This window comes from Falco naumanni, chromosome 4, assembly GCF_017639655.2.
Source record: "Falco naumanni isolate bFalNau1 chromosome 4, bFalNau1.pat, whole genome shotgun sequence".
Taxonomy (NCBI): Eukaryota; Metazoa; Chordata; class Aves; order Falconiformes; family Falconidae; genus Falco; species Falco naumanni.
The window spans coordinates 47,492,843-47,509,762 of NC_054057.1; the positions used below are offsets into that span (position 1 = coordinate 47,492,843).

At 39.0% G+C, this 16,920-nt stretch overlaps 1 protein-coding gene across 20 annotated transcripts in view; it reads right to left on the reverse strand.

Annotated features, from left to right (window-relative positions):
* PARD3 (par-3 family cell polarity regulator) overlaps positions 1–16,920 on the reverse strand; it is a 461,704-nt gene that overhangs the window by 171,591 nt on the left and 273,193 nt on the right. For all 20 annotated transcript variants that reach the window (XM_040589689.1, XM_040589699.1, XM_040589690.1 and 17 more), the window contains 2 exons: positions 8,342–8,530; positions 7,697–7,867 (listed from right to left, as the gene is read on the reverse strand). In XM_040589689.1, the coding sequence (XP_040445623.1) occupies positions 7,697–7,867; positions 8,342–8,530 (360 nt within the window). The remainder of the gene's footprint in view (positions 1–7,696; positions 7,868–8,341; positions 8,531–16,920) is intronic.

Genomic DNA, 16,920 nt, shown 5'->3' on the forward strand with positions numbered 1-16,920 from the left:
AATTGTTTATGTGGGAAAAGACCTTTAAGACCATTGAGTCCAACCATAAACCTAACACTGCCAAGTCCACCACTAAATAAACCATGTCCCTGAGTGCCACATCTACACACCTTTTAAATACCTCCAGGGATACTGAGGCAACCACTTCCCTGTGCAGCCTGTTCCAATGCTTGACAACCATTTTGGTGAGGAAATTTTTCCTAATATCCAATCAAAACTTCCCCTGGCACAACCTGAGGCCTATTCATATAATTTAATTTGATTAACTGCTAAGATGTAGGTAATATAAACAAAGATGTATGAATTCTTGACCTTCATTAAAGGCCTGGAAAAGAACGCAAGCTAGGCAGCAACTGGCCCCTATACTTCCTACCAATAGCTGCCCCAGGCAGGAGCATTTCTTGGTGTGACAGTTCAGAGGCACCGACTGTTTAAGGTTGGACCCAACCACTGGACATTATCTAGTCCAACCTCTCACTCAAAGCAAGGTCAGCAAGAATAGGTTGCCCAGTGACTTGTCCAGCTGGATTTTGAATACATGGAAGGAAAGAGACTCCACAGCCTCTCTGGGCAACCTGTGCCAGTGGTTGGCCACCCTCTCAGAAGAAATTCTTTCTCTTATGTTTAAAAAAACTTCTTGTATTTCAGGGTCTGCCCATTACTTCTTGTTCTGGCCCTGGGCAGCCTGGAGATGAGTCTGGATCCATCTTCTTTATTCCCCCATCGGGTATTTATAGACACTGGTAAGGTGCCCCTGAGCCTTCTCCTCTCCAGGCTGAAAAGAGAGTGCTCCCTCTCTGGGTCCTAGCACTGATCTATAATAAATTATCATATTTATAAAAATGCAATAAAACCTTACGCTACAGATTGCCTGTATCTCCTTTTCTCTCCATTCTCTTAAAATAAAAATAGAAACAATATTTTATATTTTTTAAAAATAAAAAATATCTCTACCCTGGCCCTTTGTCATTCAAATAAGAACCAGCTGTCTGCTAAAGCACTGTCTGTACTAACTACCCCAGCTGCTGCTTATCTAGATGACAAAAGGACAACTCATGTGGTCCTTCTTACTTAAACACCACTATTGATCCTATCTGAAGTTATGCACATAAATATGAAAAACATTTATGCACAAGACCATTGCCAAAGTACTCAAAGCATAAACAGACTTTTTTATTTTTTTAAAGAAACAATAATTAAACTTACTTTTTCCTTCAGAAAGGAAATTATCCAAATACTGGAATGCAGGCATTATGGATTTCAAAGAAGCCGGTACGGAAATTTGCTATATATTACACTGCATATAGGGTACCGACGCTCTTTGTGTCACACAGAATTTTTCTCCAGGCTTTCTTTTTCCTTTCTTATCTGTACTGTGGTTAAGGTGTCCAAAATGCTTTAGCTCCTTTTTCAACACATATACTTTTACAATACTGCTACCAATAGTAGATATGATTTTCTTTGTTACCACCCAAGCTGGGATCCTGTTTTAGGGACAGATGTTGCAAGATGCAAAAATGTAGGTAAACTGCCAGTAAAAGGGTCATGTTTGACCTACATGCACAACCGTGCCCTAGTAAAAGTAAAATCAGTACAGTGTTTCCAAGAAATACTGCATTCTTCTTCTGACAATGTTAAAAGGCAAGCAGAAGACAAAAAAATGCTTTCAGAATTGGTGGGAGGGAACCCACACAGCTTTGCAAAATGTAGTTAGACGGTAGGTTATGGGGTATGGGGAGAAACCTGGGCCAAGATGTAGCTTATAAGTTGATGCTAAGGATGGAAAAATAATAAAGGAGAAAAAAGTAAGTCAAAATAAATGGGGACAGGTAGTCCAGCAGAACAGAATACGCAAGATACTACCAAATAGAAAAACATGTACATACTTCCCCCATAACTAACTTCTAAAAGTATTTCTTGGGATGTTTACTATTAGAAGTTTACCTAAATGCACTGAAAATCATGTACCAAAAAGACCACCAGAGGCCTAAAAGGAGACCATTAACAACCCCTGTATTAAAAGCTCAGGTAAAATGTGCCACAGTTAAAAAAACCAAACATCATATGGCCCAAGAAATTTAGAGGAAGAAAGGAGAATTTAAGCAGCATCCTTCAATGGATGCTCAGACTGAAGGTAAAATGTTCACCAAGGACACCAGACATAAGAAGGAACACAGGAACTCAGCTGCAGCCCCTGAGGACAACCGTGAAAGGAGCACTGAGGGAGAACTCTGCAGCAGGGAAGCTCAGTGATTTCTGTGTCTCAGCCTTTGCTGCTGAAGATATCAGGGAGATTTCTACACCTGACCCCTTTCTTGGTAACAAATAAGGAGAGGAGTGAGATCAGAAGAAGAAAATACACAGGAGCGTTAGATCAAATGGGTAGGTGAGAAGTTAACATGTCACCCAGGTTGGATGGCATTTTCAAACATGAAATTGCATAACTGCTGCCCAAAACGTTCAACACACTGTTATGAACAGCCATGGTGCCCGAGGACTGGTGGTTGCCTTTATACCTAGAGGGTATCTTTGGAACTACAGACCAGGCATCTAACCTCCTTATGGATAGAATGGTGGCAACCACAAGAGAGTAAGAATGCTGAGCATGACAGACATGGGTCCACGGGGAAATCCTGCCTCCCTGGGATGCTGCATATTCACAAGGGTGCCACTGAGCTCTCTGAGCTCTCAGGCAATGAAATGGACACGACATACTTGCATCTTCAAAAAGCTTCTACCAAGGCTTCATATCAAAGGCATTAAAGAAACTAATTTTTCATGGGACTGGACTAAGTCTTCATTTTCTGAGTTGAAATCTGGCTAAAGGATTGGACACAAAGATCAGTCTTCAGGGTGGAGCAAAGCCAGCTGAAGGGTCCTCCAGGGATCAGAGCTAGGAACAGCTTAGGCTGATGAGCAGCTTTATCAATGACTTGGAGAAGGGAGTGAACAGTGAAACCATTGTGTTTGGAGAAGATGCTAAAGCCTTTTCATTAGTTAAATGAACTCCAGAAGGTCATCACAAAACTAATCTAGTGAGAAAAGAAAAAAACTAATCTGTCATCGCAATTTCAAAGTAGGTAACTAGGTGTTGCATCCAGGGAAAAATTATGCTTAATGTTTTATATTTCCACACATACCAGGAAGAAAAAACAAAACACATTTGCTTGCTTCCTTTCTTTTATAATGAAACTACTCATTTGCAAAGTGTCTCTCACTGATCTGTTTACCAGTCAATTTATTTAAACAGCTGATGGAGTCCTTGTATGGTCTGGATTCATGACTTGCTCCATTTTCCAGTCAGCAACTGAGGCAAAGATGAACAGCCATGCAGAAAAAAATTTAGGGATCTACAAATCATTTGCAAACCTTCATTTCAGGGACATTTAGCAAGACATTAATTCTGTCAAAAAAGGGAGATAGGCAAGAAAAAACCTTGAAGTCTCTCATTTTGAGGAAAATGGTGATGCTCCCCATCATGACGGACAAAAGATACCTGCATATGACATGAACAGAGTGTAGATGAGCAATCTGTCCAGGTTGCTGGACTGAAAAAAGCAGGATTCCAAAATTAACCATTACCTTTATTTTCTTGAATCAGCACATACTGCTGCCAGCTGCACCGATCTGCCTGACAGTTGTGCCTAAGCGCTGTGTATGCATTATGGTGATACAGTCAGCAGCTGTTTGCCCATACAGGCTAATCATAATAATATCACTAATTAACAGAACATGGCACAAGGAGCTCCACTGCTCCTCCTTAAATCGTAGTAATTTAAAAAACGTCAGCCTTGAGTTAAAGATCTAAAAAGCTGATGGCCATGTCTTCTGAAAACTAAGGTGTTAAATACCTGCCATATATGAATATCCAGTCAATATTAGTTTTTTCTTTCCGAATTGCTACTGTCTGCACAACTTTGGAAATGTACCTTGATGTCTATCTGTGCTTATATAGGAAAGCTGAAGAGTAAACACACGATGCCGATCATTGAGGGCAAGGCTAAACATTGAAAGTATAATTAGAACAGCATATTTAACTTTTTTTGAAAGGGAGGCAAGAGTGCCTTTGGTATATCCATATCCCAAATTAAATGTTTTTGTTACACTAATCTAACAGCTTCCATCAAATATGCACTGTGTGATTTTTGTCTAGACTGGCTGAGATATTAAACAAAGCTTTGCAAGGTTTGCAGTAGTGCAGCTAACAGAATTAACTACATCACTCTGTGTAGATGTAATGCAAACAGGAGAAAAACTCAGACACACAGTTTTGGCTTGGAGTTCATTCATAACTACCACCAACTCCATGCTTACATCAATATTTACTACAAGATAATTCACTTGAAAACCTGGATGGATTATACTCTATCTCCTGGCGAGTCAATGAAAATTCTTTCTACAGGCAACTCTTCAGTTCAGTAAAACCACAACAGCGTAAAAGCACTTTTTACCTTCTGGGAAGTTTGTGGTCTCTTTTGAGTTTATAGTTATGTAAGTGTTGATGATGTAAATGATCTCCTCACAACCTCTCTGAAAACAAGATAATACTCTGATGGTGTTTATGTATATTTTTATTGTTCCTGTAATTGTTTTGGAGGCTTAGACTACAACATAAGAACTGGTGAAGCTGTATGAGAATAATGCTAGCATAAAAAGGGAGTATCAGAGGTCACTTCACAAAGTTTTGAAACAGTTTCATACTCAAGTTAAGTAGACTTTGACTTCTGAAGCCTGAGAAAGCTTTCTAACAAAGAAACAGCTCCTCTACAACAGATGGGAGGCAACCACCCCTGCCTCGCTAAACTGAGGACAACAAGGGTTGAGCTGTCCCTCTCTTCATCTCACAACCAACATACAAAAACCATGTGAAAATTCTGGTCTGAACTGTAACACACAGAAATGTCACACTGCAGAACTGTGCTGTCAAATGAATTTTCCCTGCCCTACAATTCTCAGGGCTGATTATGAAAATGAATGTTAAAAACAGAAGAACTGTAGTCATACTACTAACTTCCTTAAAATTTAATTCAAACTCAGTTTTGAAGAAAAAAAGACTGTGTTGCTTATCTATCTCAAAATAACTCAGTTTGATTTTGCAAATGCAAAACAATCACTGGACTTGAAGCCATGGGGGAAAAAAAGCCTTGGTTTTTTGTTCTTTTTGCTGTTGTTTTTTAAAAGCCAGATAGCAAATGTTTTTATCATCTAGACATTGAGCATAATTCTCTTCTGCACTGGCATTATCACCCCTTGTACAGATTCCCACTCTGAGACACTTGCAGCTGCTCCATGGCATGGCATGGAATCCCAGGGTGCGGAGTTCTGGCCTTGTGCTGCGCTGCAGTACTGACCATGCCACTGGAATGGAGCAGAATGAAAACTGCTGTTGGTGATACGCAAAAAGGAATATAATTGGGCTCGTTCCACAGAACTGTGGTGCTGGAAGACCAACAAGAGTGTAAGATGTATTTTTTTCAATAAAGCAGGCACATACAATGCTGAATCAACAGAGGAAAGAAATCAGTTGAACAGGATCTTTTTTGTTGCTGTTGTTATTTTATGGTGACTCCTTTGGAGAACCAAAAGAGAGAGAAAAGCACAGAAAGCACCAGAGAAATAGTTTCACAAAGGGTAAACATTTCTTTCTTTTTTTTTTCTTTAATAAAAAACAGTAAAAACCTAGTTGTTTAGTCTAGAGAAAAGAAGGCTCTCTACGACTGCCTGAAAGGAGGTTGTAGTGAGGTGGTTGTTGATCTGTTCTCCCAAGTAACAAGAGCTAAGACAAGAGGAAATGGCCTCAGATTGTGCCAGGGAAGGTTTAGATTGGATATTAGGAAAAATTTCCTCACCAAAAGGGTTGTCAAGCATTGGAACAGGCTGCCCAGGGAAGTGGTTGCCTTACCATCCCTGGAGGTATTTAAAAGGTGTGTAGATGTGGCACTCAGGGACACGGTTTAGTGGTGGACTTGGCAGTGTTAGGTTTATGGTTGGACTCAATGATCTTATAAAGGTTTTCCAACCTAAATGATTCTATGCTGGTAAATGGTGTAACATTTCAAGACAGGCACTGCCCTTCTCATGCTCTTACTTCTAATCTGCAAGCTCCTGAATTTGCCACCAGTCCCATGTCATTTATTTTTTGTACTAATACTTAAAATCTTCGCTGGTGGCATCTGCAAGAATATTCTAACTATTCTTGAGTAAAAATTCTGTCAGATTTAAGGAGCGGTGTCTTTAGTTCTTCATTGCTGGGTTTGCTGCGACGTATTTACAAACACTGTTTTGATACATTTGATCTAGAAGACTTTCACTAAGAGAAGAGCAAACATCTGCATCCTTTTTGAAAAAATTATACTAAACATAGAAATGGTCTATAATATTTCATCCTCTTTATGCAGTAACACATAAAATGCATCTGAAATTGGGTAGGAATAAGGAATAGCCTACAAAGGACAGTCTGGTACGCAAGTTCAGAATTAGGGCTAAAACAAAACAACACCAAATATAAAAAGGTCGGAATTCTTTCAACACCAAGTGAGAAATCGTGTGCATCCAAGTGGGCTTTCTAGCAGTATGTATATCTAAACATCTGTACACATGTATTAAAGCTGTGTATAAGCAGTTAATCAAGAGGAGCTTAATACTTTTAGAGAGGCTAGTGTCTTTTTCAGCCATGGTTTTATAATACACTATGGGGTGGAAATTTTTAAAGATCAATTTTATGCATTAAAAAATAAACCATTCCTTTTTCCCCCAGGCAGGATCAGCCATACTAAACCAATTTGTGCACATCGCTTTTGAACCATAATACTGAAGAAATAACATTCCTGGTAAGACCCTACCGGTGTTAACAAGAATGAATGACTTCTAGATGTCTTAAGAACAGACGCTTCCCTGACCCAACATTCAACTGCACCCTATTTAACTCAGTGCATTTCTCCAATCTGTCCAAATCATTTTGAAGTCTAATTCAGTCCTTCACAGCATCTGCAGCCCTTCTCAGTATCATATGTCCATATATTCCTACTATATAGCATTATTTACATTAATCTAGAAGATAAACTATTAGAAAACATGAATATGTTTCAAAACATCAATACATTAACATTGCACTGGAGGACACAGTAGTTATGAATAATATCAGAAAAAGAATCACCACTTCACCCTGAATTCAGTATTTCATACTTCCCTGCAACGAAGGCCAAGACACGACATTTAAAATCCAAATAACGGAATTATTTGCATCAAGTTTTGCAGAATCTTTACATGGAACTTTTAATTTCTTAGACAAAATATATTAATGAAATATAAGACCTCTACTCTTAATTAAAAAAAAAAACTGAAAGTGACAAAGAAGCAAGTTAGTTAACACTAAGTCTATAAATGAAAGATTTAATAGACCTACAGAAAAAACTCCAAAGAACAGAAATCACGTAAACAGTCAGACTGAATTACAAAATCAATATAGTTTTATTCAGTGTTTCCTGTTATTCATTGATGAAAATACTCAAAAGAAAAACTTTATTGATTGATAATAAGGTTAGCATGTCTAACACTGAATTTCAGATAATTTTTTAATTCTCTCTTTAGCTTCTCAAATATTATATTCCAGGCCTCAGAGGAAACATGACATCTCCTATAAACACAAATGCCTTAGAAGTGAAAACACCCAGTCGTGTTATCAAAAGTGTATTACCTCATTGCATTTACTTATTCGCCTTGCAACAATAAGCTGAATCATTCCCCGTTTGTTTCCTTCAGTAGACATGGACCTCCTTAAGGTTTCCATAGCATCTTGATTTGTTTTGCCCAATAATGATTCTCCATTTACTGCTATTAGTTGATCATTCACTCGAAGCCTGCCATCCTGGAAAAGGAAAGATTATAACTACTTACATAAAAGACACACACAAGAAGTTTAGTCTGCTGAAGAGAGGAAAAAACCAAAAGAAAAATAAGCAAACAACTATGCTTAGTCCTAATAGTTTATGGCCAAATGAACAGTGGTATAATAGCTTCCATTTCAGCCACTGTAGGAAATGTCTATTCCAATTACAGATCTGCACTGCAAGCTATTATGATAACCTGTTTGCACAAATAGCATACTAATTGAACTGTCAGGGATAGCTTGTATCCTTCCCAAAAATCTACAAGGGCTGTTTAAATCCTGGGATTTGCAAACAGATGAATCTGAGTAGAAATCTAAACATTACCTCTGATGGTGTAATTGGAAAAGCTAGTTACAGAGAGGTCTCATTCTTCTTGAATGTGTGGTTATTTTCAAAACAGCGTTATTATGGAAAACCAAAGAAGACCAAAGTATACAGATGTTCTCTCTTACCTTGGATGCTGCTCCACCGTTAATAATGGACTTGACGAAGATTCCTAAATCAGCATGGTTTTCTTTTGACCGGTTACCTTTGACGCTCACGCCAAGTCCAGCTGATCCTGAGTCATTCAGTGGAACTTCAAATGTCAGGAATTCCCTGGTGCCATCAGGGGTGAGGACAAGCTCCTCTTCTTCTGCTTTCTGTCGGGAAGATTAGCATGGGATTATAGAAGAGCATTTCTTTGGGAATTCTCCTCCCTTTACAGCAATTAGCATTAAAAAAACTCTGCTTTTAACTACAATGCCATAATATTTTCCACAGTAATTACTTGAAGAACCATGCACAAATAGTGTATTTTCAATCACCTCCAGCTGATGCCTAGATTTAGAAATATCTTATGTTTGTGTCTAAGTGCTTCTCTCTAGTAAAATAATTGAATCACATGTCATTACTGAATGTGCCATTAATACCAACTCACCTGTAAGCTGCTATTTCATTAACTGAGAGCACTATATCAGAAAGATTTTCTTACTTTCAAACCTACAGAATTTATTTTAAAGTATTATCATCATCTATGGTAGCTTTGCAGTCACGGGGAGGAACAAAGTGCAAGAAAATCAAATACAAAAATTACACATTCCCCTCACTTCATTTATAAACTAGCTGTGTTAGGAAAAACAGAAAATTACACAAGTGTGATCTGCAACAGCACATCTCTGCTATTGCCAAGCTTAGCATCAAATCCAGCTCCAAGCACCAATTTTTCTCTCTTTCCCAGCTCTGCTTTTCACCTCTGTCCTCTTAACCACATCTTCAGCTCTTCACGCCCAGCTGTAGCCTGGCTGGGACAATCCCAGGTTTTGAACACCTCAAATTATAGTCCCAGGCCTGCCAGGGTCCCAGCAAGAAGCCGCTCAGCGGCACCCTTCCATGCACCCAAAAGCCATGCAAGTGCAGGTGGCCGGCCTCTCACTGCACCCCCACTGAGCTCAGGGTGGCAGGGACACTGACGTGTCCCCACAGAGCAGTGGTGCTCGTTGGGGCAGCAGGCACAGGCACAACACCCAAAAAAGAAAATGGTCAGGCCCTGAGGAGCAGCACGCATGCACAAGTGGCTGCCGCCCAAAGGAGGAAAAGGAGGGATGGGCGGTTCACCAGCCCTGTCCCTTGCAGTAGACACTGTCCACTTGTCTCTAGCCACCTTTCAGTTCTAACAGAGCAGTTATAAACACTTTTGGTTGTAACTTTATAAAAGAAAGAAGTTATGGCCTTAAAGGCAATTCTCTGCAGTGGGCTCAGTGTCTGGCCTGCAGAAAGATGCTCATTAACCCAACTGTGTGGGTTTTTCTCACCCACATGAAGGAGAAAAAGAACATCCCCCAGAAGGTGCACACTAATGTCCAACAGTCGACAGTTCTTCTCTGGAAGAATTAACCTGGTCAATTTTTTCATAACCTTAGCAAATATGTCACCTCCCTCACTGACACTGATTTTATATTGACTTTTCCTATGTCACTCTCATCTATTTGCAAAGCTCTCTCCTGTTTTTCTCCTACTCCCAGATACCTGGAGCATGACAAGACACATGAAAGGTTAACATGTGCCTGCTGAGCCATCCCTGTTTCTTAAGACCTGAGGAAATGCAAAGCTGACAGGCTCTTCTGAAATTCAAACACAGACTACAGCAAAGATGGATGTGAAAGCCATGTGGAGTACAGCAGACTGAGATGATCAATTTGGGCACAAGCATGCTAGTTGTGTCACCATTGACCTAGAAATGCAATGTGAAAATGTCACACGGGAAGGCAGCCAGACTGCTGAGAGAATCGGAACAGCCAAAGGAAGAAAAACGGGAGCTCTATATTTTCCCACTTGGTTAAAAGCATGAACCTTAACGTGTTTGCCAGCCCTTTCCCTTGCGCTGGATGCTATTTGCTCGTCTCTAATCACCTTTTGTTTATAACAAAGCATAATGCTTCACCAATTAAAAAAAAAAAAAAAAATTAACACACGCTATCCAAGTGCCCTAGCTTGGCTGGCTCACTTGTGAATCCCATTATCCAAATACACCTCTTGGCTATGCAAAACAGCATGATCTGTGATAGCCATCATGAATGGAAAGGTGCACTGTGTCCATGGGGAAAAAAATGGATTTAAAAACTATTTTCCAAATTTTGGGAAAATAACAACCCTAATTTTCCTGCTTGGGTCACAGAAGCACAAGTTACAGCATATATTTGAATGCACCTTTTGTCAGGTGGCTGCAGAGTAAAACAATCTGAGACAGATGCACATTACCTTTTATTTCCTGTAATACTAATAACTTTCATATTCCTTAATAAACAGTAGTAGCAACAAAAGCTTGCAAGCCAACGAGGAGATAAAGCCAAGGTAGGATGTATGGGTAGGAAGCACATAAGATTTTTCTTTACTACTGTAATCATAAACCTACAATCAATCCCCTCTCCCCCCCCCCCCCCCCCCCCCCCCCCCCCCCGTATTTTCTAATCTTCTAAAATATCTGCCCGAACTTCAGCCAGAGCGATCTTCCTTCCAGAGCAGAGAACTAAACTGCTTCCCTGCACAGCCTGTCCCCATAGGGTGCACTTCTACATGCCAAAGGGTCAATGGGACAGAGCATCTTAGCAAGCTTCCCCAAGGACTTGGCTAATGGCCCTCCATGCTACTTCTCTTCAGCAAGACCCAAAGAGCTGCATTATCAGCTCAGCACTGTTCTTAATGTGAGCCTTCTGCTTGCTTGTCTTCTACAGTCTGGAATAAGGAAATAAGCTATTATCAGGCAACAATCACCTGAGTGTGCAGGTGAACTTAAGGCCTAAACTGGAACAATCTTAAGGAACTCCTTAAGCAACTGCACCTGAGTGAGTAGAAGAGGTTCACAAAAAAATGAGAAACAGCAGCCTCAGCGCTGGAACAGAAGTATTGAAGCCATGATAAAATTGCTCGGTCATCCTAAGAAAACAGTTACCATTACTGGGCTAAGGCTAAATAGCTTTAGGGACTTCACCAGGTATCCACAGCTTTTTTTCAGCTATGCCAGCTTCTTTCACCACCATACCTGTGTCTGCAGTTTTGGGGACAGGAGAAGCCTTTTGCCCTCTAGAATCTGTGTCTCATCTGTCAGTGCCATATGCTTGAATGAAGATTTTTAAAAGAGGAAGCAATAGAGAGAACAAACCTTTCCTTTTGATATCCCACCATTTTTCCAAGAATACTTAAGAGAAAAATGTGACTTTCATGAGAAACTGCTCCATTAAGATTCAAGGAAGGACTATCAATATCAAAGTACAGACTTTAACATTTGTGCCACACCACGGTACCAAAGAAGGTCTTACTATATATGACATACATAATACAACTTCATACATAGAAAGCTTGGAATGAAACTATACAGTGATTACGTCATAAAGGAGCCACTGCCAGAGAAATAAGCAGGAAGATTTTAGCCTGATACCATAATATTTTGAACCCAAGTTGCAAATACAAAACAAAAATAACAAACAACTCCTCAGACTGGCTGAATCCTTTGTTCCACAAAGCCCTTTAGAGTACAGAAACATTACATGTACAGCGACCCTCCCCAATCAAATATAAGCTATTATAAAAAAGTAAAATTTGCACTGAAATTGTGTTGAACATTCAGTATCTAAATGTAACAAACCATCACAATTCGCTAATACATCCACGAGACAGCATAAAAATGCATAAAAATCTAAAATGCAGCATTTAAAAATTCCAACTGAGAACACAATCACTTCCTAATTGCAATAACTTCCATTTGATCTTGATACACTCTAAATTAACAGCTTCACTATGTCAATCAAACACCTCAACACTATTTTCATGATTAGTTGATCTGTGGGAGAAATTTATTCCTTCATACACTTTGACAGGCCAGCAGTAAACACGCAAGCAAAATTATGTACTGTGAACCCTGAACAACAAAATTCAACTCCCTTAAGATTTTTCACATAGTATGTCCAAAACAATTAACAGCAAAACAATATTCCATTCAGACAGATTCTGATGAGGAAAAGGTCATCTGAAATGACTTCAGTTGGATGAATGAAGCTGCTCAAGTATGTAATTTGTAATAAAATTTCAATTGGTGATAAAATATGTAGTTGCCTATTTTTTGCTTCAAATTCATACTTAGCATCAGTTTATGCTAAATGACATTTGAGGTAAGTTTTAAACTTTTTAAATACAAGATAAATATATTTTAAATTTAAACCTCCTAACTTACGGCAGTGGTTTAATATATAGAGATTTAAAAAATTGTAACAAATGGGGGAAATTTTTTTCTTCTACATAACATCAGTTTCTGATCCAATCAGAAAACCTGATTTACTTTTACAAACGACATTAAAATGGACCTTGACACTAAGAGTGCAGTGTTTATCTCATCATATTAGTGACAGCGTCTCCTTATCATGTTTTAAATACTATGAAGAAATTTCTTGCTTGGGACTTCTTCCCTTTATAAAAATCTCATCAAAGTTGTGAGTAAGCAGCATGAGATGGGTGAAAAAAGAAACCGAACAGCAAAGAAAAACCTCCTCCCACCTAATGGGGGAAGCAATTTTCAATCAAGCTGGGACAAGTTTCCGAAGTGGCTCGCTGCAGCTACAAATCTGGCTGCATTCTCTCCAGTGAAGTTCATTCTTTTGCAAGCTTAGACATGCTGTCTTCTCAGCAGCTATTAAGTCACTGAAACTTGTCTGCAAGTTACTTTGTGATTATGCATAGATAAAAGAACTAAGTTAATCATAGGACTTTCAGCAAAAATCCAATACACTCCTATTTCCTTTCAGAGAAGCAATTAATAAAGCTTTGCATCACCACTCTTAAAGGGTAACCTACATTTCTCAGTTATGTATATGAAAGCATGTACATGAAGACATTTACAGGGCTCTCGTATGCACACATATATAAAGGTACATATAAAACCACACCCTTATATATATCACAATTAAATTCATATGATCAATTACGTAACTGTAGCGCAAACCCTACCCAACACCTCCAATGACCCCATCTACACTATTCACTTTACCTGCCCCCAAATCCTGTTGTACGCAGCCTTCTAACATCACAGCCCTAAGCCTGTTAGCCTCTGTTTAGTTATTATTTTTTTAACCTATCAACCTTTTGCCTCACAAATGCATCTTCTCTCTTTTGAATTTGTCTAGATGGAAAATCTCAAGTTCTTGAAAGATAAGTCCCATGGACATAAGAGCTCAGCAGGTCTAAGAAGTGTAAGTTGTAAAAGGACTGGACATTGCAAAATCCCAGGTTTAGTCATTTGGTTTCAATAATGGGGAATTGCCAACCTAATACCACAGCCTTTTCCAGGATATTTTCAACCTTTAGAAGATTTTAATATAGTATCCATTATTTTATTCTTTCTCACAATGTACCTGTGACACTAAGAAATCATTACTTCTATACACTGGGAAGCAAATAAAATTTGTCTCGGTTATTGTAATATAATAGAATTCTTATATATGCAGGAGAGAGATTTCACCTCGCTATTGTGCAAAGATATTTTTGACATCAGAGATGACTCAGATTGTTTTATCCTTCAAGTTAGGCTGGCAACATTGCTGTCACATCAGGCCACCTTCTAAACTGAGATGCGTAAAAAGATGATGACTCAGTTTTACCACATGCCATCACACATACAAATGTAGAACACAAACTGAACAGCTCTAAGGAACCAAAACAGCTTCCTTCGTCAATAACTGTTTCGTGTGGGGTGATGTTTAGTATTTATAAAAATGTAGATTTATTACTGCTGGAGGTACTGAAAACAGAGCAATGTAGGTGGCCTATAACGTACCTCTCTAACTTCAGTTGAGGCCTCTCCTCGGGAGGAATAACTGAGAGCTGATGCATCCTGCCGTGGGTGGACATTAAAGATAAATGCAACTACAGAATCCCAGATTTAAAACTGGACCTCCAGCAGAGAAAAGCCTGCCTACTGATCCAATAGTGACATGCACACTCCAACACAGCTTCCTCCTGAAATACAAGGCCTTCTATCTTTTATTTGTTTGGTTGCTTTTTTCAAATCAAACAATCGTGTTGCGTTACAAGTTATAGGGGCCTGAAGTGTCTGCTTTCCTAGTTATACAATGATATAGGACTTAAGCCAACTAAACAACTAACATTGTTACACTTGCTTTCTTTTCCTTAACTCTTCCTAGGTTAAGTATTCTAATCTCTCTTTATGTTAGATAAACACTAATGAATCTTATTTGCACATATACACTGTGACTCGTTACCCATATTAGCTAAGTTAATATGTCACATCTGGCAAAGACTGTACTCCTTCAAATCAAACAGCAGCTGCTAAATATCAAAAACTACATCTGAATTCTGAGATTTTACGGGAAATGTGGTCTGCTTTAATTCTAATCCCACCAAGGAAAAGTTTTTTGCATATTATATGTGGATTAACTTTGGTACATATTTATATGCAGAAATGCTAGCCCATGAAAATACTGCAAAACAGGCTTGTTACCTCTCCAGTTATGCCCATTTTAAGAATATAATTTAATATCAAAAAACATGTTCCACATTCAAAAATGTCTTCAATTTAATGTTTGTGATGGATTAAAAAATGGTATAGGAAAAAATTAAATGTTTTCCAAAGCACAGAAATTCTAGCATGCGATTTTCATTTAGTATGAAAATCAAAGCGTAGCAAAAGCCCATGTTTAAGTACATCCACATGTTTGTTATTTTTCCCTATAAGAAGGCCATTGCTATCTATGCTAACATTATTCTCCCTAATGCTAACACTCCGATCTGGGCTGTCATAGAAACTGGTTTAAGCAGTTTCAAATCAACTGATCAGACCGCTAAAAATACTTTGTTGGTTACGCATCTCAGAACTTCACACAGGGACTAGTCTGTTGCCGTTACCATAATGACTGTACTTTATTCAGGCCAACAATATCCTGCTTCAAACTGCTATAGCTTCAAGGTCCCACTGCATGTTCTGAAACAAATATGTGATTGCATTGCTAACTCCATTTCTTCACAAGATGCTTATCCTAGAGAAGTGAAAACCAAGGGATTAGATATACAGCAGGTGTCTGCTCTGCCAAAGAAATGTGTAAAGCTACAGCTCTCTGCATTATCTCTTGTACAAGAAAAACTTCAATGCCCAACTCAATAATGACACAGCTCCCTAAAAATCTTTATACTTCTTTCACTGGCCTATTGGATGTGCAAGACCTGAAAGACCAAAGAAACAGAGAGAGAGCGTCTGGGGAAGTCAGACAGGAAAACAAAGTTGAAAGGGAAGTAATGCCTTTGTAGAAGTCCATGGCAAGAAACAGGTTCCACAGGAGGCAATGCCCGCACGGGCCACTGGGACTGACCTGTGTCTTACTCCTACTTCTGCAGATATTCACGCAACCATGGCAAACCACGTCATCTCACTATTTTCCCTGGATTTATTAGAAAGGAAGAATCAACACCAAGAGTCTAAAGCCAACAGTGCAGTAAAACAAGCTTTGCACTCAACCAGAGTTTTCAGAGGTTTAAATAGGAATTTTAAGCAACAATGTGAACTTTGCCCTCACCCAAATTAGGACAAGCATTTGAAAGAACCTGATGGCCCTATTGCCTGTGCTGGCAGTTAACTAACTAAAGGATCTGGCAGCCCCTTTCAGTCTCATAGTGTATATCTGTTGTTTGAATTGTAAATGCCTTACATAGTTGACTCCTATTATCCAAAACAACATAACGTCAGTATGTAGGAAATACCATAATAATGGTGAATAAGGAAGCACACACCAGCGTGGCCTCAGGATGACTCTGCAACAGTGGCACTGAGGCAGCCCTGTTACAGAACCTCAGTGGAAGAACACATATATTGCCTTCCATGAAACTGGCAACTGGTCAGCAAGCGTGATCACTGCAAACTGAGAAAACAGCTAAAGCTGCCCTGCAGTCCTGCATGGAGCCAGCTTGGGAGTGCCACGCTGCAGCCCAGGTAAATCACCTGCAGACAACAGTCAGAACTATGAGCTTGAGCATCAGTCCCAAGCACACCCTTACACAGAAGTTTATGTGGATTGTCATTGAAAATTCCAGGAAATTCAGAGTACTCAAAGAGCATTCATAAATACAGTCACTCAACTGTTACATTAATTATTCACTAGGAATTCATGTCCCAGCTCTACTCTTTAATGCCCAGAATATACTATTCCATACTAGAGTACCTTTTATGGTAGAAGACTAAGTACAGCAGTATCCTGCGGAAGATCACACATTCATTACGTCTTTCTTTCATACAGGCAGTGATCTACTATTTCTTACATCACAACTTTATTAAAAATATAATCTGAAACCGCTCAAAATAGCACTAAAAATGGCTTTTAAAACATTGTAATCACCTTGTGCCACACACAATTAGCAGATAAAAATATATTAAAAAAAATCAGCACAGGTTATTTGCAGTATTCCTAAACACCATGGAGGAAATAACAGCATTCATTTAGTCAGACCTCTCCTCCTGCAAGAAAATAATTCTGTATCTAATGACATCACTGCT